Source organism: Staurois parvus, unplaced genomic scaffold (assembly GCF_062004578.1).
Source record: "Staurois parvus isolate SC_StPar_1 unplaced genomic scaffold, SC_StPar_1.0 ptg000151l, whole genome shotgun sequence".
In the NCBI taxonomy this organism is placed as follows: Eukaryota; Metazoa; Chordata; class Amphibia; order Anura; family Ranidae; genus Staurois; species Staurois parvus.
The window spans coordinates 16,244,700-16,267,566 of NW_028317947.1; the positions used below are offsets into that span (position 1 = coordinate 16,244,700).

Genomic DNA, 22,867 nt, shown 5'->3' on the forward strand with positions numbered 1-22,867 from the left:
CTCTATTTGTGTGAAAAAACTAATAAAAATGTCACATGGGTACACGTTGCATGACCGCGCAATTGTCATTCAAATTGCAACAGCTGAAAATTGGCCGGGGCAGGGAGTGGGTAGAAGTGCCCGGGATTGAAGGGGTTAAGGCGGTAATTAAACTCAGTGTCTTTTCTGCAGTAAATTTGCCCCAGAACCTGTCATTAATATGTTTGGGAGTAGAGGGATGAGGTGGCCGCCCTCTATATGTATGTATCATGTATGTATCATGTATACAGCTCCTCTTATAATTGTATGACATGGATGAAGTTGTGTATTACTTCTATTTCAGCTCTAGTAACGACATGTGTGCACAGCCAGTGATGTGTGAGGCAGGAAGAGGCCGCCATTGGCACCCAGCCACACATTATACAACTGGCAAGATCTGGGTGAGAGGTGAACGCCGGCTCCCCTCAACTGCCTCTACCCCGGTGCACGCCGGGAGAGGAGGGGGCGGGCCTCACCCAGGGAGGAGGCGGGGTTTGAAGATGAGTGACATGTTGTTGTGATCTCAGACCGGTTTGGCCCGGCGAAGGTGGCGGAGTGTCGGGATGCGGTGTCCGCGGGCACGGCTCCTGCTACCCCAACGGGGCGGGGGACAGGGGTGAGGAAACACCGGGATGTGGGGGGCTGTATGTGGACAGGACATTGACTGACTGCAGGACTTCATTCTGTATGGAGGGAGGACACCTAATAGGACATCACTGCATAGAGATCTAGAAGATTCATGTGTGTGTATATATAGATGTGTGTATATATGTATAGTGTATGTGTATATAGGTGTGTATATATGTATGTAATATATATATATATATATATAAAATAGTATATAGGTGTATGTATGTGTGTGTGTGTATATATATATATTATATAGATGTGTGTGTATATATAGTGTATATAGATGTGTGTGTGTGTGTATATATAGATGTGTGTGTATATGTATGTAATATATATAAATATATATATATATATATATAAAATAGTATATAGGTGTGTATGTGTATATATATATATATATATTATATAGATGTGTGTGTATATACTGTATATATAGATGTTTGTGTGTTATATGTGACCATTCTGTAGTGGGGGGGGCAGGCACTGACCTTGGTTACTGCACCCTCCTCAAAGGGCTCTGCTCATTTTATTTATTTATTTTTATATATATATATATATATATATATACACACACACAATCCCCCTTTTGGGGGGGGGGGTGCAGGCTGATTCATGGTGTGCCGGGACTGGTAGCGGACAGATATCCGGCGTTCTGCGTTGTGGTGTATGGACTCTGGATTGTAGATGAGCCCCGCTGTGCGGATCGCTGACTTCTAATATTGAAGATGTTTATGTGTTTGTGTACAATGTGTCCGATCGTCAGTGTGATCTGATGTGTACTGCTAGTGGGAGCTCTGATCTGGCATCAGGTGACCATGTGTGAGGGAAAAATTATATATGTATATGTGTGTGTAATGAGGAAAAGAATGACAGTTAGAGAAAGAAAGACAGACAACAAAATAATGACAGTGAGAGAATGTGAGCTAGAAAAGGAGAGAGGGAGAAAAGAAACAACAGGTGGAAAAAGGAGAGAGGGAGAAAAGAAACAACAGTTGGAGAGAGGGAGAAAAGAAACAACAGTTGGAGGGAGGAGAGAGGGAGAAAAGAAACGACAGTTGGAGGGAGAGGGAGAAAAGAAACGACAGTTAGAGGGAGAAAAGAAACGACAGTTGGGGGGAGAAGGAGAGAGGGAGAAAAGAAACGACAGTTGGAGGGAGAAGGAGAGAGGGAGAAGGGAGAGGGAGAAAGGAAAGGGAGAGGGAGAAAGGAAAGGGAGAGGGAGAAAGGAAAGGGAGAGGGAGAAAGGAAAGGGAGAGGGAGAAAGGAAAGGGAGAGGGAGAAAGGAAAGGGAGAGGGAGAGGGAGAAAGGAAAGGGAGAGGGAGAAAGGAAAGGGAGAGGGAGAGGGAGAAAGGAAAGGGAGAGGGAGAAAGGAAAGGGAGAGGGAGAGGGAGAAAGGAGAGGGAGAGGGAGAAAGGAAAGGGAGAGGGAGAAAGGAAAGGGAGAGGGAGAGAAAGGAAAGGGAGAGGGAGAGGGAGGAAAGAGAGGAAAGGGAGAGGGAGAAAGGAAAGGTGGAGGGAGAAAGGAAAGGTGGAGGGAGAAAGGAAAGGTGGAGGGAGAAAGGAAAGGTGGAGGGAGAAAGGAAAGGTGGAGGGAGAAAGGAAAGGTGGAGGGAGAAAGGAAAGGTGGAGGGAGGAAAGAGAGGAAAGGTGGAGGGAGGAAAGAGAGGAAAGGTGGAGGGAGGAAAGAGAGGAAAGGTGGAGGGAGGAAAGAGAGGAAAGGTGGAGGGAGAAAGGAAAGGTGGAGGGAGGAAAGAGAGGAAAGGTGGAGGGAGAAAGGAAAGGTGGAGGGAGGAAAGAGAGGAAAGGTGGAGGGAGGAAAGAGAGGAAAGGTGGAGGGAGGAAAGAGAGGAAAGGTGGAGGGAGGGAGGAAAGAGAGGAAAGGTGGAGGGAGGGAGAAAAGAGAGGAAAGGTGGAGGGAGGGAGAAAAGAGAGGAAAGGTGGAGGGAGAAAAACGACAGTTGGAGGGAGAAGGAGAAAGAAAGGACAGGTGGAGGGAGGGAGAAAAGAAAGGACAGGTGGAGAGAGAAGGAGAGAGGGAGAAAAGAAAGGACTGGTGGAGGGAGAAGGGGAGAGGGAGAAAAGAAAGGACAGGTGGGGAGAGAGAGGGAGAAAAGAAAGGACAGGTGGGGAGAGAGAGGGAGAGGAGAAAAGAAAGGACAGGTGGGGGAGAGAGAGGGAGAGGGAGAAAAGAAAGGACAGGTGGAGAAAGGAAGAGAGAGGGAGAAAAGAAAGAACAGGTGGAGAAAGGAAGAGAGAGGGAGAAAAGAAAGGACAGGTGGAGAAAGGAAGAGAGAGGGAGAAAAGAAAGGACAGGTGGAGAAAGGAAGAGAGAGGGAGAAAAGAAAGGACAGGTGGAGAAAGGAAGAGAGAGGGGGGAAAGAAAGGACAGGTGGAGAAAGGAAGAGAGAGGGGGGAAAGAAAGGACAGGTGGAGAAAGGAAGAGAGAGGGGGAAAGAAAGGACAGGTGGAGAAAGGAAGAGAGAGGGGGGAAAGAAAGGACAGGTGGAGAAAGGAAGAGAGAGGGGGGAAAGAAAGGACAGGTGGAGAAAGGAAGAGAGAGGGGGGAAAGAAAGGACAGGTGGAGAAAGGAAGAGAGAGGGGGGAAAGAAAGGACAGGTGGAGAAAGGAAGAGAGAGGGGGGAAAGAAAGGACAGGTGGAGAAAGGAAGAGAGAGGGAGAAAAGAAAGGACAGGTGGAGAAAGGAAGAGAGAGGGAGAAAAGAAAGGACAGGTGGAGAAAGGAAGAGAGAGGGGGGAAAGAAAGGACAGGTGGAGAGAGAAGGATAAAAAAAATGACAGTTGGAGAAAGAAGGTGAGAGGGAGAAAAAAATGACAGTTGCAGAGAGGGAGAAAAGAAAGGACAGTTGGAGAACAGTGATACCTAATAGTTTTCCCATGTGTGAGTTTCTCGTTGTCTGACTCTATCTCCATGAGATGTCATCTGGTATCACTTCCATGATCTGGGCACAGCTGATGTCATTCTCCGGAGTCCCCCATTGCTCTGCAGTAGTGTACATTGAACAGCTTGTTGCGATGCTCTGCACCTCCCGTGGACTGCACCTCCCGTGGACTGCACCTCCCGTGGACTGCACCTCCCGTGGACTGCACCTCCCGTGGTGCATAGAGATGAATGAAATGACATTTTGTGATAAAAAAGACAAGTGTGTTGTCATTCCAGTGTCCAGCACTGCCCCCTTCATAGCGCACACCAATGTGTGACATTATACCATTCCTGTATAATGTAATCATCTCGGTATATTCGTATGATCCTGTGATCATGTATGTAGTAGAGGTGGCTGTGTAATTACAAAGTGTTATGGGGTGTCAGTTGTCTGTATGATTGTATGATGGGGGGTGTTATCTCTGCTCCCTGGGTGGGTGTTTTCCTGTCTCTGTGAGTTGAGCACATTGTAGCACACGTGTTGTATGTGGAGGAAATGGTTATGATCTGTGATGTGTGTAATCCGGAGATTTGGTATCTGTGTACATGACAGGCTCTGAATTAGTGGGGTACATGTGAGGGGTTCCAGGGGGACATGTACATCCCATCGTACCACTTGAGGATTTCAGTAAATAATAATAGGAAAGTTATTTTAGGACATTGAAGAGGGAAGGGTTTGTATGGAACACATTGCACATGGATGGGGGGTATGTGTAGCAGCTGTGCAGAGGTCAAGGAGATTTTAGAGGGAGGCTGTGCTTCAAAAAAATTTGATAGACATTGGTTTAGTTCAGATTTTTCCGATTTGTTTTAGTTCTTTTTTTTTTTTTTTTTTTTTTTTTTTCAGGTTGTTTTTAGTTGTAATTTCTTTCAATTATTTTGATTTTTATTTTTTTTTTGGTTGTTTTAGCTCTGATTTTTTTTCAGGTTGTTTTGGTACTGATTTTTTTTCAGGTTGTTTTGGTTCTGATTTTTTTTTTTTTTCAGGTTTTGGTTCTGATTTTTTTTTTTCAGGTTGTTTTAGTTCTGATTTTTTTTTTTCAGGTTGTTTTGGTTCTGATTTATTTTTCAGGTTGTTTTAGGCCGGCTATACATGGGTTGAAATTCAGCTGAATTTTTCATCCATAAATCGGACCTAAGAATAATCGGACGATTTTCGCTCTGTTAGTGGGTCAGTGGCACCGGCCGATTTTCATGGTTCCTTCCCTTTTCGGTGATCGGGCATGTTGGAAAATGTATGAAATACAACCGAATTTCGACTCGATGATGGTCAAATTGTACGAAGATTTTTCCGAAAACAATATGCGTATGAGCTGTGACCTGAAGCTTCGCCTGTTATATGGGGTGAACGTTATGACTTGGTCGGCCGATTTTCGAAATTATTGATGGCACCATCAGATTACTGATTGAACAACGTTTTCGGACGAAAAATTGTTCGGAATTCGACCCATGTATGGCCTGCATTAGTTCTGCTTTTTTTATCAGGTTGTTTTAGTTCTGACTTTTTTCTTATCAGGTTTTTTTAACGTATGATTTTTTTTTCAGGTTGTTTTTAGTTCTGATTCTTTTCAGGTTGTTTTAGTTTTGATTTTTTTTTAGGCTGTTTTACTTCTGATTTTTTTTTCAGGTTGTTTTAGTTCTGTTTTTTTTTTTTTTTTCAGGTAATTTTAGTTTTGATTTTTTTTTCAGGTTGTTTTAATTCTGATTTTTTTTTCAGGTTGTTTTAGTTCTAATTTTTTATCAGGTTGTTTTAGTTCTAATTTTTTATCAGGTTGTTTTACTTCAGATTTTTTTTTTTTAGGCTGTTTTAGTTCTGAATTTTTTTTTTATTTTAGTTGTGATTATTTTCGGTTTTCTGTAGCACGTCAGCAGGTTGTTGTTTCTGAGAGGACAAGTGTCTGGCTGACATCCTGCGTGGAGCCCTAATATCCTGTATACTGTGCTGTGTTTATTCTGGTGATGTTTGTACTTTGGTGGTTTTAATATCCGGTATGTAACGTTCTTGGACTTTTTTTATAACTTCTGAGTCTGCAGTGTTTTAGTGTCTACAGGACAAAGACGTTTTATCTGGATTCTGATTATCTGGAGTTACTTACCTTGAGGTGCTAATACATGTTCTGTAATGTGTCTTAGAGCTCTGCTTCCCTTGGGGCCACATGCAACCATCTGACCTGTCCTATGGGGCCCTCGGGGCCCTGCAGACAGTGGTTTGTTTTGATGCTTACTCAGGCAAGGGAAGGAAATCTATTCCTTAGACTGGTTTGGGTTACTTCTTTCACACACTTTATTTATTCACACTTTTTATTTCTATTTATTCACACTTTTTATTTATTTCTATTTATTTACACTTTTTATTTATTTCTGTTTATTTACACTTTTTATTTATTTCTATTTATTCACACTTTTTATTTATTTCTATTTACACTTTTTATTTATTTCTATTTACACTTTTTATTTATTTCTATTTACACTTTTTATTTATTTCTATTTATTTACACTTTTTATTTATTTCTATTTACACTTTTTATTTATTTCTATTTACACTTTTTATTTATTTCTATTTATTTACACTTTTTATTTATTTCTATTTATTTACTTATTATTATTTTTTATTATTATTATAGAGGATTTAAATAGCGCCAACAGTTTGCTCAGCGCTTTATCTTTGCTTTTTGGTGCTGTCCATCCTTTCCCCTTTCCTGTCTGTGTGCTTTTTTTGTAATGTCAAATGTGGCCAAAGTCATTTCTAAGGCCTCATTTATACTGATGGCAGCAAAAATAGTTGGCTGAGCTGCAGTTTTACCACCTTCCAACCACCCACCGTAAAGAGGAACTTCAGTTTTGTTTTTTCTTTTTTTAAAAGTTAGCAGCTACAAATACTGTACCTGCTGGCTTTTATAAATCTGGTACTTATCAGTGTCAGGGGTCCAGCACTGTCTTCCCGCAGTTATAGTTACCTGCGTTGTGTGGTGGTTTTGCACAGAGCAGCCTCGATCCTCTTCTTCCAGGGTTCCCCGCTGGCAGTCCTGGCTCCTCCCCCCCCCCGCCAGGTATCCCCAATAGCAAGCTTCTTCCTGTGGGGGCACTTGAGCAGGCTTGCTCCCGAGCCACTCTCCTGCCAATGGGCCTTGTCCATTCACACACATTGTCGTTTACAGGCAGTTGAGTTTACAGTCTTTTTTTTTTGTAGGCACCAAACTTGCGTTCAGAAGTAGATTTTATCAGCGTTTCAAAGGCTTGTAAATGCGGCTAACCGCGTTTATAAGCGTTTGCGTTTAGAAGCGTTTTTTTTTTCAGCAGCCCCTGAACTCTCCACATGTTTTCCTATGTGTCCATGTACACATCTTCGCTTACAGGCAGTTGAGTTTAGTCGTTTTTTTAACGGACCAAACTTGCGTTCAGAAGTAGATTTTATCAGCGTTTCATACGCGTGTAAACGCGGCTAACCACGTTTAGAAGCGTTTTTTAACTGTTCCATATCCAGATGTTGTCCAGAGCCTTTTATCCTCATCAGAAATGCGTGCAAAGTGTTTTCCATGTATACAAATGGACCCGGTACACCAGCGCAGTCAGTTGCAGGTTTTGCGTGAAGGAAAAAATGGTAGAACGTGCCGCATTATGCTCATGATGGGATCCATAGTGACTACAACCAGAAAAGACAGGTCATCTCAACACATACTGCTCTCTCTGCTTCTGCTCTCTCTGTTTCTCTCTGAAATAGTTAATTTTTCTACTGGTTTTCAGAGCATTTTGGGCATTTTGTAAGGTCTCCTGAGGTTATCATTAACCCCTTGCCTACCGGGCACTTAAACCCCCTTCCTGCCCAAGCCAATTTCCAGCTTTCAGCGCCGTCGCACTTTGAATGACAATTGCGCGGTCATGCAACACTGTACCCATATGACATTTTTATCATTTTTTTGTGACAGAGCTTTATTTTGGTGGTATTTAATCACCTCGGGGATTTTTATTTTTTCTTAAACCAAAAACCACTGAAAATTTTGAAAAAAAATTTTTTTCTTAGTTTTTGTTATAAAATTTTGTAAATAAGTGATTTTTCTCCTTCACTGATGTGCGCTAATGAGGCTGCAGTGATGGGCACTGATGGGCACTGATGAGGAGGTACTGGTAGGTGGCACTGATGGGCATTGACAGGCATCACTGATGGGCACTGAAAGGCAGCACTCATATATGGCACTGATAGGCGGCACTGCCTGGCACTGATAGGCGGCACTGATTGGCAGCACTGATGGGTGACACTGAAAGGCAGCTCAGATGAGCAATGATATGTGGCATTGATGTGCACCGGTAGGCACTGATATGTGGCATTGATGTGCACCGGTAGGCACTGATATGTGGCATTGATGTGCACCGGTAGGCACTGATATGTGGCATTGTGGCACTGATGGGCACTGGCAGGTGGCATGGATGAGCACTGACAGCTGGCACTGGTGGACACTGACGGGTGGCACTTCTGGGGCTACACTGATCATCAGGGCACACTGATCATCAGTGCTCTGATGATCAGTGTACATGTCTCCGAGGAATGCCGATTACCGGCTCTCCTCTCCTCTGTCAGCGTGACAGCTCGTGAGGAGAGAAATACCGATAACCAGCATTTCCCTGTTTACATGTGATCAGCTGTGATTGGACACAGCTGATCACACGACCGAGCCGACATCTTCGGCTCTTTCCGTGGATCGGTGATCCGCTGTGTCTGATGGACACAGCGCACCACCGATCGCCGCACTGCGCGCCCCCGGAGCCGCGCATGCGCGGTGAGAATGGGAGGACATCATATGATGTCCTTCCAGAACGAGAGAACCACCTTGCGCCCGTCATTGGACTATATGGCGGGCGGGAGGCGGTTAAAAAGGCTTCTAAACGCAAACGCGGCTAAACAGACGTTTTTTTAACCTACATTTTCCAGCAGTCAGTTTCCATCGTTCAGAAGTGTCCCGTTTACATGGGGCCTAAGGTCCGATTTTTGGAGGACAAATCAGTGGAATTTGGACCCATGTATGGCCGGCAAAAGACGCATCTGTGAAATAATAATACGACTTTGTAGCTCCTGTGTATACAAGGTTGCTGGTGATGATTTTATATATTTTTTTTTTCTATTATTTATTACATATGCCGACTGCAGTTGTTTTTTTTCATTGTTTAGGGCTCGGTCATTGGAAAGTATTTGGCTGTGTATAATGTGTTCAGTTGTGCGTATTTGGTACACTTTGACAGCAGCTTGTCTGCACAGGTGAATACTTTGTATAACATCTGCTCTTGATTTTACATAACCCCTAACATGCATGGCTCTTTGTTTGTCTCTGCAGTCACTCCTGGAATGAGGCGTACTGTCATTTATCATCCATCAGGGGGAGACTGTGAGCCTCCCATCAGGCCCCAGGTAAGAAGTGAGCCGTCATGTTGCATTGCTCTGCTGCTTATCCTGTGTAATAGATTGCCAGTTCAGCCGCGTTATCAGCGCCTTGTAATGGCGGTCACGCCTGGCTCAGGGTGGAGACTGATAAGGATGGGAGGAGGGGGTATGAAGTGTTTGGTAACTTAAGTGTCTAATGCGGTTTACTTTTTTTTTTCTTGCTTCTCATTTTCCACTTCTTACCATCTGTTTTTTCCCCTCTTATTTTTTTTTTTTATTTCCCGATGTCCCCGTGTTCCTCAGCACCCCCTCAGATTCCTCTCCCCCACAGTTTTCATCCATCATGGCAGGGATGGCGGTTAAGGAAAGCGGCACCTCGCGGTGCGACATCACGCCACTGCAGCAAATCCTGGCATCAGGGACCGGAGCTCTCCTCACCTCACTATTCGGTATGAGAAGTGGCCAATACCCTGGAGGCAGTGGTAATGGGGGGGTACTCGTAAGTCGCTGCGTCTCACTTCATCTGTTCATTCCCAGTGACCCCCCTGGATGTTGTGAAGATCAGGCTGCAGTCCCAGAAGAAGCCGTTCTCCAAAGGTAACCTATTGCTAGAAGGGTCTCCTCTGCTTCTTTGCTAACCCTCTGTTTATTGGCTGATCGTCTGTAGCTTGCCGCGTTCATTCCGAGGTCAATTTTATTTTTTTAATTTATTTATTAGATTTTATTTATTTGTATTTATTTCAGGTACTTATATAGCACCATAAATTTACGCAGCGCTTTACATATATATTGTACATTCACATCCAGGGGTGGACTGACAACTCATGGGGCCCCCGGGCAATAGGGGATCATGGGGCGCCTGTGTCCTCGCCCAAACTCAAAAAAGTCTATGAAAAAGGTACCAGGGGCATCTCATGGGGCCTCCTACTGACCCCGGGCCCTCGGGCACTGCCAGAGTTTCCAAATTGTCAGTCTGCCCCTATTCACATCAGTCCCAAACTCTCAAGGGGCGTACAATCTAAGGTCCCTAACTCACATTCATACATATACATACTAGGGCCAATTTAGACAGGAGCCAATTAACCTACCAGCATGTCTTTGGAGTGTGGGAGGAAACTGGAGTACCCAGAGGAAACCCACGCAGGCACAGAGAGAACATGCAGGCAGGTGGTGCCATGAGTGGGATTCACACCTATGCAGTTTGCGTTTGACCTGTTTCTAAGTTGTGTTTTTGCACCTGCATTTTTTTATGCATTTTTCTTTTTCTTGTTGCTAGGCAGATTTAAAATGCAAAATGCATCAAAAACACACCACATGCTTTTCTGCAGCGTTTCCATTCGGGTCTTTTCAGCCAAAGCTTACTCGCCCTTCGCTTTCTTCTGGCTCACAGGAGAGGGGGAATATCAATTCTCAGCCGACAGCAAGTCTACAGGCTTTTTTTTTTTTCCGCTATTTTCTTTGATGTATGATTTTAACATTTTCTGTTCTGTTTCAAATTATGATGTTTCACCGCAGTTTTGTAATAAAATGATTTACGTGTTTATATTATTTGTTTTGAGTTGCCTTAAAAGTCCCAGGACAAACTGTTGGGGAGCATATTTTTGGGTGTACAGCCTTTACCGTAGGTTCACACCTAAGCGTTTTCCGCAGAGTTTTGCAGAAACGCAGTACAGTCCATTCAGCATGGTTTGCTATGGGACACGTTCACATCTCCGCGTTTTCACCCGGTGCGGTTTTTGTAAAGGGTCAGGGACTTTTTTTAACTGCAAAAAAGTTGCGTTTTTGGTTCATAGACGTCAGTGGAGACACTGCAGAAAAGCATGCAGTGCACTTTTGCCGCGTTTTGAATCTGCCTAGCAAGAAGAAAAAAATTTAACGCATCAAAAATGCAGGTGCAAAAACAATGCATTTTGCGTTTTAATCTGCCTAGCAACAAGAAGAAAAAAAAAACACGAAGCGCATCAAAAAAGTTGCAAAAAGCACTGCAGAAACGGATCAAATGCAAACCGCATAGACTTGTATAACATTTATAATTTGTTATCTATATTTCTTGTACTGGTTATATGTTGTATATATAGAATGATGTGCAATCATATGCTTTATCTGTAGTCTAGAATATTTTTATGAACAGTTGTTTTCAAGTGAACCTATCACTTTTCCTATTTAAAACTGAGTTCCACCCAAAAGTCGAAGCTCCGCTTGTTTTCCTCCATCTTCCCCCCCCTCCACTGCCATATTTGGCAGCTTTTGGGGGGGAGCGGATACCTGCTTTTGACAGGTACCCCCTCCCTCTTCCGCAATCTCCTGGGAACCTTCACAGATCCCAGAAGACTGCTGGACCAATCAGGATGCGCATGCGCAGTGGGCACCTGGCTGTGAAGTCACAAGCTGTCACAGCCTGGTGCCCACAGTTCCTCCCTCCCTCCTTCCTTCTGCAATCTCCTGGGGACCTTCACAGATGCCACAGTTCCTGGCCCCCTCCTTCCTCCCGCAATCTCCTGGGGACCTTCACAGGTCCCACAGTTCCTGGCCCCCTCCTTCCTCCAGCAATCTCCTGGGAAGCTTCACAGATCCCACAGTTCCTGGCCCCCTCCTTCCTCCCGCAATCTCCTGGGGACCTTCACAGATCCCACAGTTCCTGGCCCCCTCCTTCCTCCCGCAATCTCCTGGGAACCTTCACAGATCCCACAGTTCCTGGCCCCTTCCTTACTCCCGCAATCTCCTGGGGACCTTCACAGATCCCACAGTTCCTGGCCCCCTCCTTCCTCCCGCAATCTCCTGGGGACCTTCACAGATCCCACAGTTTCTGGCCCCCTCCTTCCTCCCGCAATCTCCTGGGAACCTTCACAGATCCCACAGTTCCTGGCCCCCTCCTTCCTCCCACAATCTCCTGGGAACCTTCACAGATCGCAGAAGACTGCCGGACCAATCAGGATGCTCAGTGGGCACCCGGCGGTGAAGTCGCAAGCTGTCATAGCCTGGTGCCCACAGTTCCTCCCCCCTCCTTCCTCCCACAATCTCCTGGGGACCTTCACAGATCCCACAGTTCCTGGCCCCCTCCTTCCTCCAGCAATCTCCTGGGAACCTTCACAGATCCCACAGTTCCTGGCCCCCTCCTTCCTCCAGCAATCTCCTGGGGACCTTCACAGATCCCACAATTCCTGGCTCCCTCCTTCCTCCAACAATCTCCTGGGAACCTTTACAGATCACAGAAGACTGCCGGACCAAACAGGATGCTCAGTGGGCACCCGGCTGTGAAGTCGCAAGGTGTCACAGCCTGGTGCCCACAGTTCCTCCCCCCTCCTTCCTCCAGCAATCTCCTGGGGACCTTCACAGATCCCACAGTTCCTGGCCCCCTCCTTCCTCCAGCAATCTCCTGGGAACCTTCACAGATCACAGAAGACTGCCGGACCAATCAGGATGCGCATGCGCAGTGGGCACCCAGCTGTGAAGTCGGAAGCTGTCACAGCCTGGTGAGCACATCGCTGAACCCTGGGACAAGTGAGTGTGTGTTTTTTAAAACCAGCAGCTACAGTTTTTGACTTTAAGCCCGGGTTCACATATATGCGGTGCGGTATTTCACATGGGCTTCGCACAGGAACCGCACCACATTCCTGTGCGAATCACACGCGATTTGTGTGCGGTGCAATTGGATCCATACATTTTGGATCCCTTTTTTGGGTCCGAACTAGAATCGTATCTCATGGGTATTCACGCCTATGTGATCCTATTCTGCACATCGCACCGCGTTTTCCGGACCGCTTTCGGGGTGTTAAGATACACACCCGCAGCGGTTCGCATGAACGGGGTGCGATTCTGATGCGGTGCGGAATTTGCACTGAAAACACTGCGAATTCCACACCGCATCAGTGTGAACCAGGGCTTAATAAATACAAAAACATCTGGAACTCCGCTTTAAGGCTTGGTTCACATCTGTGCGGGTGGTGCCTCTGCGGATCTGCGTGAAAATCCATGCAGCCGCACCACCCTCAGAGAGGAATGCGGACCCGCGAGCAGGTGCCATTATTTCTAATGCCCGCACTAGAAAACGCAACCGTACTGGGAACTGAGGTTCCCGTGCGGGCTGCATTTTCAGCAGTGCAGGGACGACTTCCCTGCGTGTCACGGAGCACGGGAGTCCATTCAAATGAATGGGCTCTCGTTCCTGCGCACAATGCGGTCCGCACTGCCGCATATATGTGAACCAGGGGTCAGGCATGATGGCCCACCTCTTCTTCCACTGATTACATTCCTCCTCTGCTGTCCTGTTCACCCATCAGAGTAGTGAGCTCAGCATCAAAGGTTAAGAGTGCTCCACCCTACCCCAACCTGGCACAGCTCAGGCCTATTGACTAGCTGCAGAGTTGCCAACAACAGGTCATTGAAGGAAGGGGAGAGGGTCACATGACCCCCCCCCCATACCAGGAAGTACCTGGAACTTTACAGCGCTCTGGCTTGTGAATGGGGCATTGGAGACGGTGAGTGTCTACAATAGAGGGGACAGGCTAAGTGAAAGGTTCACTAACTGTGACAGCCAATCAGAAGTCGTGTTTAGCCGGACTGACTACAGGTGTCTGGTTGCTAGTGCCTTTTGCACATCATCTACACTGTTTGCGCTTTTTTTATTGGATAACCACCCTTTAGCCGCTACGTCTTCATGAAACGCACTTACACTTTCAGCTTTAACATCATCGCTTCTGACATTAATGCCTATATATGTATCTGTGTGTTATTATACATATATTGCATAGATTGCTCTCATATTTTTTGTTCTTTTTCCCAATTTTTCCCTCTTGTGTTGCAGTAATGTCTGTAAAGTCTCTTCCCTGGGCACCCCCTTTGCGCCACCCTAAATGTGAGTACAGGTTGGCCCGCTCACTTTTTCCTAGTATAAAAAAAAAAAAAAAAAAAGTTTGCTGTGCAAACTCGTGCAATGAGGTGTTCTACGTTGCCCCTAGCCTCAAGAGATGGTGCTTTTGTTACAGAGCCAAGTAGCTGCTGCTCATAGCAACCAATCGGGTGTCATCTTTCATTCTCGGACCGGTTCTGGAAAAAATGGAATAAGGATCCTGATTGGTTCCTGTGGAAAAAATGGCTGAACTTGTGCTCCGCTGTTTTATAAATGTTTCAGTGTGTCCACATGTCATCCTCACTTCCCAACTGCATTGTGACATCCGCAGTGTACATAGGGAATGGTCTGTGTGGTTATCAATATATAAGCATTGTCACTGACCTGTTTAATATGTGGCTGTATCATCTGAACATCCTGAGGTCTGATTGTCTCCTGCTATTTATTTATTTATTTCAGGTACTTGTATAGCGCCGTCAATTTACGCAGCGCCAAGGTAGTCCGGGCACGCAATAGGGGCAGTTCAGGCCAAGGTAGTCCGGGCACGCAATAGGGGCAGTTCAGGCCAAGGTAGTCCGGGCACACAATAGGGGCAGTTCAGGCCAAGGTAGTCCGGGCACACAATAGGGGCAGTTCAGGCCAAGGTAGTCCGGGCACACAATAGGGGGCAGTTCAGGCCAAGGTAGTCCGGGCACACAATAGGGGGCAGTTCAGGCCAAGGTAGTCCGGGCACACAATAGGGTCAGTTCAAACAACAATAATCTGGACACACAGCAGGGTCAGTAGAGGCAAAGAGAGTCCGGGCACACAATGGGTGGGCTTGCAGGGACATTCAGCAGCAGGCGGCTTGCAGACACTCAGCAGCAGGCAGCTTCCAGGGACAATCGGCAGCAGGCAGCTTCCAGGGACAATCGGCAGCAGGCAGCTTCCAGGGACAATCGGCAGCAGGGAGCTTCCAGGGACACAGCGGCAGCTTCCAGGGGCTCTGGGTCCTGCTCCGGTCCTCTTATGCCGGAGCAGGACGCTTCCTGGTTACCCCGGCAATGGCCTGCCCTGCATCAGGTTGCCGGGGCAACGAGGCACGCCAGCTCACTCCGGCCGCGCTCAGGGAGAGCGGCCTTTGTCTCCGGGGGCGCCGAGCTCGGGAAGCGTCGGGGCCGCGCTGCGCCCGCTGGGACAAGGAGGGGGGGGCGCAGAGACACCCAGGCGGCCTCACCGAGGAGAGGTGCTAACCGCACCACAGGGGGCGTTTCCTTCCATCCGCAAAGCCTTTGATGTAGGCTGGTGCAGGACATTAGGAATCTGCAAGGGGAAGGGAGGGGGGATAATCAAAGGGGAGCGAGAAGGGGGAGACCATGACAGTGGGATTTGCATGTTGGTTAATCCAGTCCTGAAAATTACACAGCACTGACACATGGCACAGACATGGCTCCTCAGCCTGCAATTGGACAGGAAAAGGAGAAGCAGCAGACTAACGAGTTTGTCTTTTGTCACTCTGCTCTCACTTGCTTTCACCATTGGCTGACACCGAGTCCTATTGTATTCTGGTATTTCAGCTGCATTTAAAAAAAATCGATCTGAAGGCTTCTGCAGGAAAGAAAAAAAAAACATTTCTGCAAAAATATGTGCATGCATTCTTTTTTCTTTAGCCACTTCCAGTCCGGACACTTTCACCCCCATCCTGTCCAGGCCAATTTTCAGCTTTCAGTGCTATCACACTTTGAATGACAATTGCAAAGTCATGCAGCACTGTACCCATATGAACTTTTAAGCATTTGAGACAGAACACTTTTTGTTGCTATACAAATGAAAAAGTCCAAACATTTTGAAAAAAAAAAGTGTTTTTCTTATGAAATTTTCAAATAAATCTTTCTTCATAAATCTTGGCCAAAATTTTTGGACTTTTTCATTTATATAGCACAAAAAAATCCCAGTGGTGAATAAATACCACCAAAATAAAGTTTTATCTGTCTCAAAAAATGCAAAAAAAGTCATATGGGTACAGTGTTGCATGACTGCGCAATTGTCATTCAAAGTGTGATAGCGCTGAAAATGGACAGGGGGTGAAAGTGTCCGGAGTGGAAGTGGTTAAACCTAGTTGCTGTGGTTACTCTGCATCAGTAGTCCCTGTCCTTCTTTATCCTGCAGTCCTAATTAGTTTTTTGATTGTCTTTCCCCGGTAGTAATGAATCCCCCAGACACACATGTCGTGGTTATGTGCACTCCCTGACAGAAGGGGCCCGCTGTATAAAACCTTGGAGGAAACGAATGTGTCTGAGCTGCCCATATAAACCAGCGGCAATCTTCGGTTCATTTTCTTAGGCTGCATTAGATCCATTACAATTGAAGTCTGGTTGTTATGGGCCATACCTTCATTTCCTTTTTTTTTAACATGTGAGGCCCCCTGTTTATATGTATTGCTGTGCTCATGAGCCTGCTTGACACTGTGCCCCCCCCCCCCCTTCACTAACTAAAAGCTCCTGTCCGTACACTAATCTTCTTCTTTTTCCTAACACCATGACCCCTTTCCTGCTCACTCCGGGCTTTTCTAGTCGTCTGATCTGCTTTTTCAGTACCAGCCTTTTGTAGATGTCATGTCTCTGATCTCTTTTCCTGTTCACCTGCGCAGGGCGCTGTTTCCTGTATTGTAATGGACTCATGGACCATCTGTTTGTGTGCCAGCATGCCACAGCTTGCAGCACTTGGTACCGCGCACCTACCTACTTTCATGGAACTTTGGTAAGTGCAAAGGGGTCATAAGGGTGGCCTGTGAACGCAGAGGTGGTCAAGAATGTGCAGATATGGAAGAGCAGATAATGCCGGCTCATCCACATATGTTCTCTGTCTTGTTGCATTCTAAACTGCTTGAAGCAAGCTGAAACTATTGTGTGAATTCATGCAATTTAACCACTTGCCCTCCACAGGATTTACCACCCCCTCCTTCCTGACCAGGCCATTTTTTTGCACTACGGCGCTGCGTTACTTTAACCACTTCCCGTCCGGCCCATGTATATAAACGGCCGGATGGGGGCAGTGCAGCGGCAGGTGACTGTTCGTAAACGGCGACTGTCATTTTGGACTGTGCGCGCTCCCTGAGAGCACGCAGCACCGCAATCCAGTGCCCACCGATCGCTGTGCAGGACCTCTGTGTGAGATCCCGATCATGTGATCACTGATTGGCCAATATAGTGAATGCAGGGTCCGGGGAGACCAGATATAGTGAATGCAGGGTCCTGGGAGACCAGATATAGTGAATGCAGGGTCCTGGGAGACCAGATATAGTGAATGCAGGGTCCGGGGAGAGCGGATCTAGTGAATGCAGGGTCCAGGGAGAGCGGATCTAGTGAATGCAGGGTCCGGGGAGAGCGGATCTAGTGAATGCAGGGTCCGGGGAGACCAGATACAGTGAATGCGGGGTCCGGGGAGACCAGATCTAGTGAATGCGGGGTCTGGGGAGACCGGATCTAGTGAATGCGGGGTCTGGGGAGACCGGATCTAGTGAATGCGGGGTGCGGGGAGACCGGATCTAGTGAATGCGGGGTGCGGGGAGACCGGATCTAGTGAATGCGGGGTGCGGGGAGACCGGATCTAGTGAATGCGGGGTGCGGGGAGACCGGATCTAGTGAATGCGGGGTGCGGGGAGACCGGATCTAGTGAATGCGGGGTGCGGGGAGACCGGATCTAGTGAATGTGGGGTGCGGGGAGACCGGATCTAGTGAGTGCGGGGAGACCAGACCTAGTGAATGAAGGGTGCGGGGAGACCAGACCTAATGAATGCTGGGTCCGGGGAGACCAGACATAGTGAGTGCAGGGTCCGGGGAGACCAGACATAGTGAGTGCAGGGTCCGGGGAGACCAGACATAGTGAGTGCAGGGTCCGGGGAGACCAGACATAGTGAGTGCAGGGTCCGGGGAGACCAGACATAGTGAATGCAGGGTCCGGGGAGACCAGATATAGTGAATGCAGGGTCCGGGGAGACCAGATATAGTGAATGCAGGGTCCGGGGAGACCAGATATAGTGAATGCAGGGTCCGGGGAGACCAGATATAGTGAATGCAGGGTCCGGGGAGACCAGATATAGTGAATGCAGGGTCCTGGGAGACCAGATATAGTGAATGCAGGGTCCTGGGAGACCAGATATAGTGAATGCAGGGTCCGGGGAGACCAGATATAGTGAATGCAGGGTCCTGGGAGACCAGATATAGTGAATGCAGGGTCCTGGGTTTAGTAACACTTTAAGAGCGTTTTGTGCATTTCATCATTATGTTTTTGTTTGTTTTTTTACATTTTAGTAAATTTTATTTTTCACCTCAGGATGCCTTTGTGAAGATCACACGCCATGAGGGGTTAACATCGCTTTGGAGTGGCCTTCCCCCCACACTGTGAGTATAAGGCTTCAAGGTGGGGAGTTAAATATTTTATCAATCATTGACCGAAAACACAAATTGCATATTAATGCAACCTTTAGCCTCAGTACACACAGGCATTTTTTAACCACTTACCCTCCAGAGGTTTTCCCCCCTTCCTGTGCAGGCCATTTTTTGCGATACGGCGCTGGGTTACTTTAACTGACAATTGCACGGTCATGCAACGCTGCACCCAAATGAAATGTATGTCCTTTTTCCCACAAATGGAGCTTTTTTTCAGTGGTATTTGATCGCCTGTGTGGTTTTTTTTTTTTGGTTTTTTTTTTGTTTGCACTATAAACAAAAAAATACCGACAATTTTGAAAAAAAATTAATATTTTTTATTTTTTGCTATTAAACATGTCCAGTAAAAATAATTTTAAAGAAATCTAATTTCGGCATAAATTTAGGCCAAAACGTATTCTGCTAAATGTCTAAACTTTATTTGTGTGAAAAAAATGATAAAAAGTTCATATGGGTACAGTGTCGCATGACCACGCAATTGTCATTCAAAGTGCAACGGCGCTGAAAGCTGAAAATTGGCCTGGGCACGAAGGGGGTGAAAGTGCTCGGGATTGAAGTGGTTAGATTACATCTTGCTGCTTTTATTGCTGGTCAGCCCAGTTGTAGAATTGATTTTTGTGCACTTTGGGGTTTTTTTTATTTTGTTTTTTAGCGACTCAGAATGTGTACGTACTAAAAATACGAGTTCTCAGTGTGGGTTATATAAGAGTACTGATAAGCTGGCTGTTTATCTCCTTTTCAAAGTCAGGTCAGAGATCGGGACCATGAATTGATTTTCTTAGTAGGCAATCAGTTACTTTGGAACGGTTTTACTGTAGCAGGTTAACCCCTTGCAGACCACACGCCCACAATACACGACGGACGGGCAGCCTGTACAGGCAAGGCAACCTACCGGTACATCGCTGCCTGCTTCTCGGTTTAGGGCATGTGCATGCATGGCCACCTGCTGAGTCTGTTCACAAGTCCCAGCCAATGATTCAAGGCCGGGACCTGCTGATCAGCTGTGTCCAATCCCAACCCAGAGCCCTGTGTTGACATTCTATGCAGGGATCTGCACAGAGTGAACGATCTCTCTGTTTCTCATCCCTGCAAAGCAGGGATGAGAAACAAAGAGATCTCTTAGTAAAAGCAGCACATATTACCACCATTACTCATTGTTAGGCACACATCTGACCCCTTGATCACCCAAGATGTTAACCACTTCCCAGCCAGTGTCATTAGTACAGTAACAGTCTATATCAGGGGTCTCCAAACGTTTCGAAACAAAGGGCCAGTTTACTGTCCTTCAGCCTTTTAGGAGGGCCAGATTGTGGGCAGCAGGAGTAGAAAATGTCCCGTGCCCCAGCATCAGTAAAAATAAACATGGCCTCAGGATTGGTGGTCAGTAGGAGGAAGAGTAGTGCCCCATAATTGGTATTATTGGGAGGAATAGTGCTCCATATTTGGTATCGGTGGAAGAAATGGTGCCCCATTGTTGGCATCAGTGAAAGGAATAGTGCCCCATCTTTGGTATCGGTGGAAGAAATAAGTGCCCCATTGTTGGCATAAGTGGAAGGAATAGTGCGCCATCTTTAGTATTGGTGGAAGAAATAATTGCCCCATTGTTGGCATCAGTGGAAGGAATAGTGCCCCATATTTGGTATCGGTGGAAGAAATAAGTGCCCCATTGTTGGCAACAGTGGAAAGAATAGTGCGCCATCTTTGGTATCAGTGGAAGAAATAAGTGCCCCATTGTTGGCATCAGTGGAAGGAATAGTGCGCCATCTTTGGTATCAGTGGAAGAAATAAGTGCCCCATTGTTGGCATCAGTGGAAGGAATAGTGCGCCATCTTTGGTATCGGTGGAAGAAATAAGTGCCCCATTGTTGGCATCAGTGGAAGGAATAGTGCCTCATGTCACTGAGAGAAATCTTGCCCAGATAAAGGCTAGCAAAGGGCCACATCCGGCCCTCGGGCCACAGTTTGGAGACCCCTGGTTTCTATTATTATCACTGTATTAGTGCTTTCAGTGGCAAATCCTCTCAGCATCAGTTAGTGTCAGATTGCCTTCTGCACTATCACAGTCCCATTATAAGTTGCTGATCACCGCCATTACTAGTATAAAAAAAAATAAAATTCCAGTGTATATATACCATAACTTTCATGCCAACCAATTAATATCCTTTTTATGGAGATTTTTTTTTGTTTTGTTTTATCGAAGGTATGTAGCAGAATATATTTTTGGACACAAGCTATAAAGAAATTTAGATTTTTTTAAATTTTTTTTCATTGGATATGTTTTATAGCAGAAAGTAAAAAATACTGGGGTTTTTTTCATTTTATATCACCAAAAAAAAATATAAATACCCAGTGGTGATCAAATACCCCCAAAAGAAAGCTCTATTTGTGTGAAAAAAATTATATACATTTTGCATTGCATGACCTACGCAATTACCAGTTAGTAGCAAGTAGTACAGTGCCGTATAGCAAAAAATGCCCTGGTCATCAAGAGGGTACAAGAGCTCAAGTGGCTAACAGAGTTTACTGAATTTTTTTCGTAAATGTACACTGCAATGCAAAATAAAGATTTCCCATCCACCTTAAAGGATTCTATATTACATACAGGAAACAGATTAGCGGCAAAAGAATGATACCATGGGTATGGCCTTGTGTAAGGATGCCGAGACACAAGCTATCGCCCAAAATATCGAACAGATATTTGAAACCAGGGGTTCATTTAGCCCACAGATACCCATCAAGAGCTACAACACTGTTTTTGGTAGAGTCAGCCTTTAACCACTTGCCTACAGGGCACTTTTACCCCCTTCCTGTCCAGGCCAATTTTCAGCTTTCAGCGCTGTCACACTTTGAATGACAATTGTGCGGTCATGCAACACTCTACCAATATGATATTTTTTTTTTTCACACAAATAGAGCTTTCTTTTGGTGGTATTTAGTCACCACTGGGTGTTTTTATTTTTTTGCACTATAAACAAAAAGTGCAAAAAAATGTGAAAAAATAAGTTTTTGTTTGTTTCGATTATATAATTTTGCAATAGGTAATTTTACTCCTTCACTGATGTGCATTGATGAGGCGGCACTGATAGGTGGCACTGATAGGCTGCACTTATGAGGTGGCACTGGTGGGCATTGATTTGGAGGCACTGATGATGCTGTACTGATAGGCGGCAATGGTGGGCATGGACTGATGGCACTGCTTGACACTGATGGGCGCAACTGCTGGGCACTGATAGGTGGCATTGATAGGCGGCACTGACTGACGGCACTGCTGGACACAGAATGGGGCAACTGCTGGGCAGCACTGATGGGCACTGATAGGCAGTGCTGACTGACAGCACTGATGGGGGCAACTGCTGGGCAGCACTGTTGGGTACTGATAGGTGGCACTGATGGGCGCAACTGCTGGGTGGCACTGCTGGGCACTGGTGTTTGGCACTGCAAGGCACTGATCATCAGTGCCGATCTGCTCTGTGACAGCGTGAGGAAAGTGCTGCCTATAACCGGCAACTGTATTTACTCAGTGATCTGCTGTGTCATTGGACACAGCTGATCACGTGGTAAAAGGCCACTGTGATTGGCCTTTTATCTCGTCATGTGATCAGCTGTGTCACGCTGGGGGCGCGCGGGAGGGCGCGTTCTGAGGGGACGTCTTATGACACCCTCCCAGAACTGGACAACCGCGCTGTAGCCTTAATTCGGCTATAGCGTGGAAAGGATGTGGTTAATTTTCCTCCGAGGACAGAAGTTCTGTTTACATGTGTACATGAGGGTTGTTCCCTCCTAATTGCAGAATCAAAATGGCATTTGTCATTGAAAGATAAAACAAGATTTTGTTTTAATTGCTTTGTATAGAGCAGAGGTTGTGGTTTTTATCTTTTGCATGTCACTGTATCGATTCATATTGATCTGTTAGTAACAAGAGGTTTATTGTCGGTAATTCTTCCAAATGCACTGACGCAAATATATATATGTGCAGATAAGGAGTGCACATGGTGTATTTGTTATGTTCTCGTTTGCGAATGTCTGTGATTGAACATGTGCTTTTAGTAAAAGAAAAAAAACTCAACCCTGTGAAGGAGGAAATTGGCACACACTGTGCTTGCCACAATACATACTGGATACACCTTACAGTCAAGGCTGCTGTTATAAATCATGGGGCCCCATACAGCCAACCTGACAGGGTCCTCCCCTCCCCTCAAAAAACAAAGTGTTTACTATGCTTCAGTTATGAATGGACACAGTGAGTGATCAGTACAGATCACTCATTGTGTTTATTCAGGAAAGGAAAGGCCTGGTAAAATGTGACCTATTTACCAGACCTTTTCCCCGTTCTCTATCCTGCAGGATCTTACTGTCTTACTGTGTGCTTGCAGCTGCTGGTGGGAAGGAGAGGAGGGAAGCCGGAAGCACTGTGGGGGCACACAGGGGGTCCTAGGCAGCACAGGGAACGTATGGTGTACACGGAGGATAATGGGTGCTGCAGGAAGGGGGGGGTGCAATTACTGGAACTGAAACTGACCCCCTGTATGCCTCTCTCTGCAGCAGCTGAGAGCTGGCTTCTTCCCTCTCCCTCCCGCTAGCTGTCAGCTGCTGCAGAGAGAGCCATACAGGGGATTGGTTCCAGTAA

At 46.2% G+C, this 22,867-nt stretch overlaps 1 protein-coding gene across 2 annotated transcripts in view; it reads left to right on the plus strand.

Annotated features, from left to right (window-relative positions):
* Nucleotides 1-485: 485 nt before the first annotated feature.
* Nucleotides 486-22,867, plus strand: part of SLC25A39 (solute carrier family 25 member 39) — a 39,157-nt gene continuing 16,775 nt past the window's right edge. The window contains exons 1-7 of one of the 2 annotated variants that reach the window (XM_089674509.1): nt 486-634; nt 8,916-8,989; nt 9,266-9,411; nt 9,500-9,559; nt 13,767-13,817; nt 16,441-16,550; nt 18,126-18,193. In XM_089674509.1, the coding sequence (XP_089530635.1) occupies nt 9,306-9,411; nt 9,500-9,559; nt 13,767-13,817; nt 16,441-16,550; nt 18,126-18,193 (395 nt within the window). In that variant the 5' untranslated portion in view covers nt 486-634; nt 8,916-8,989; nt 9,266-9,305. The remainder of the gene's footprint in view (nt 635-8,915; nt 8,990-9,265; nt 9,412-9,499; nt 9,560-13,766; nt 13,818-16,440; nt 16,551-18,125; nt 18,194-22,867) is intronic. The other variant, XM_089674510.1, reaches the window with a different exon arrangement.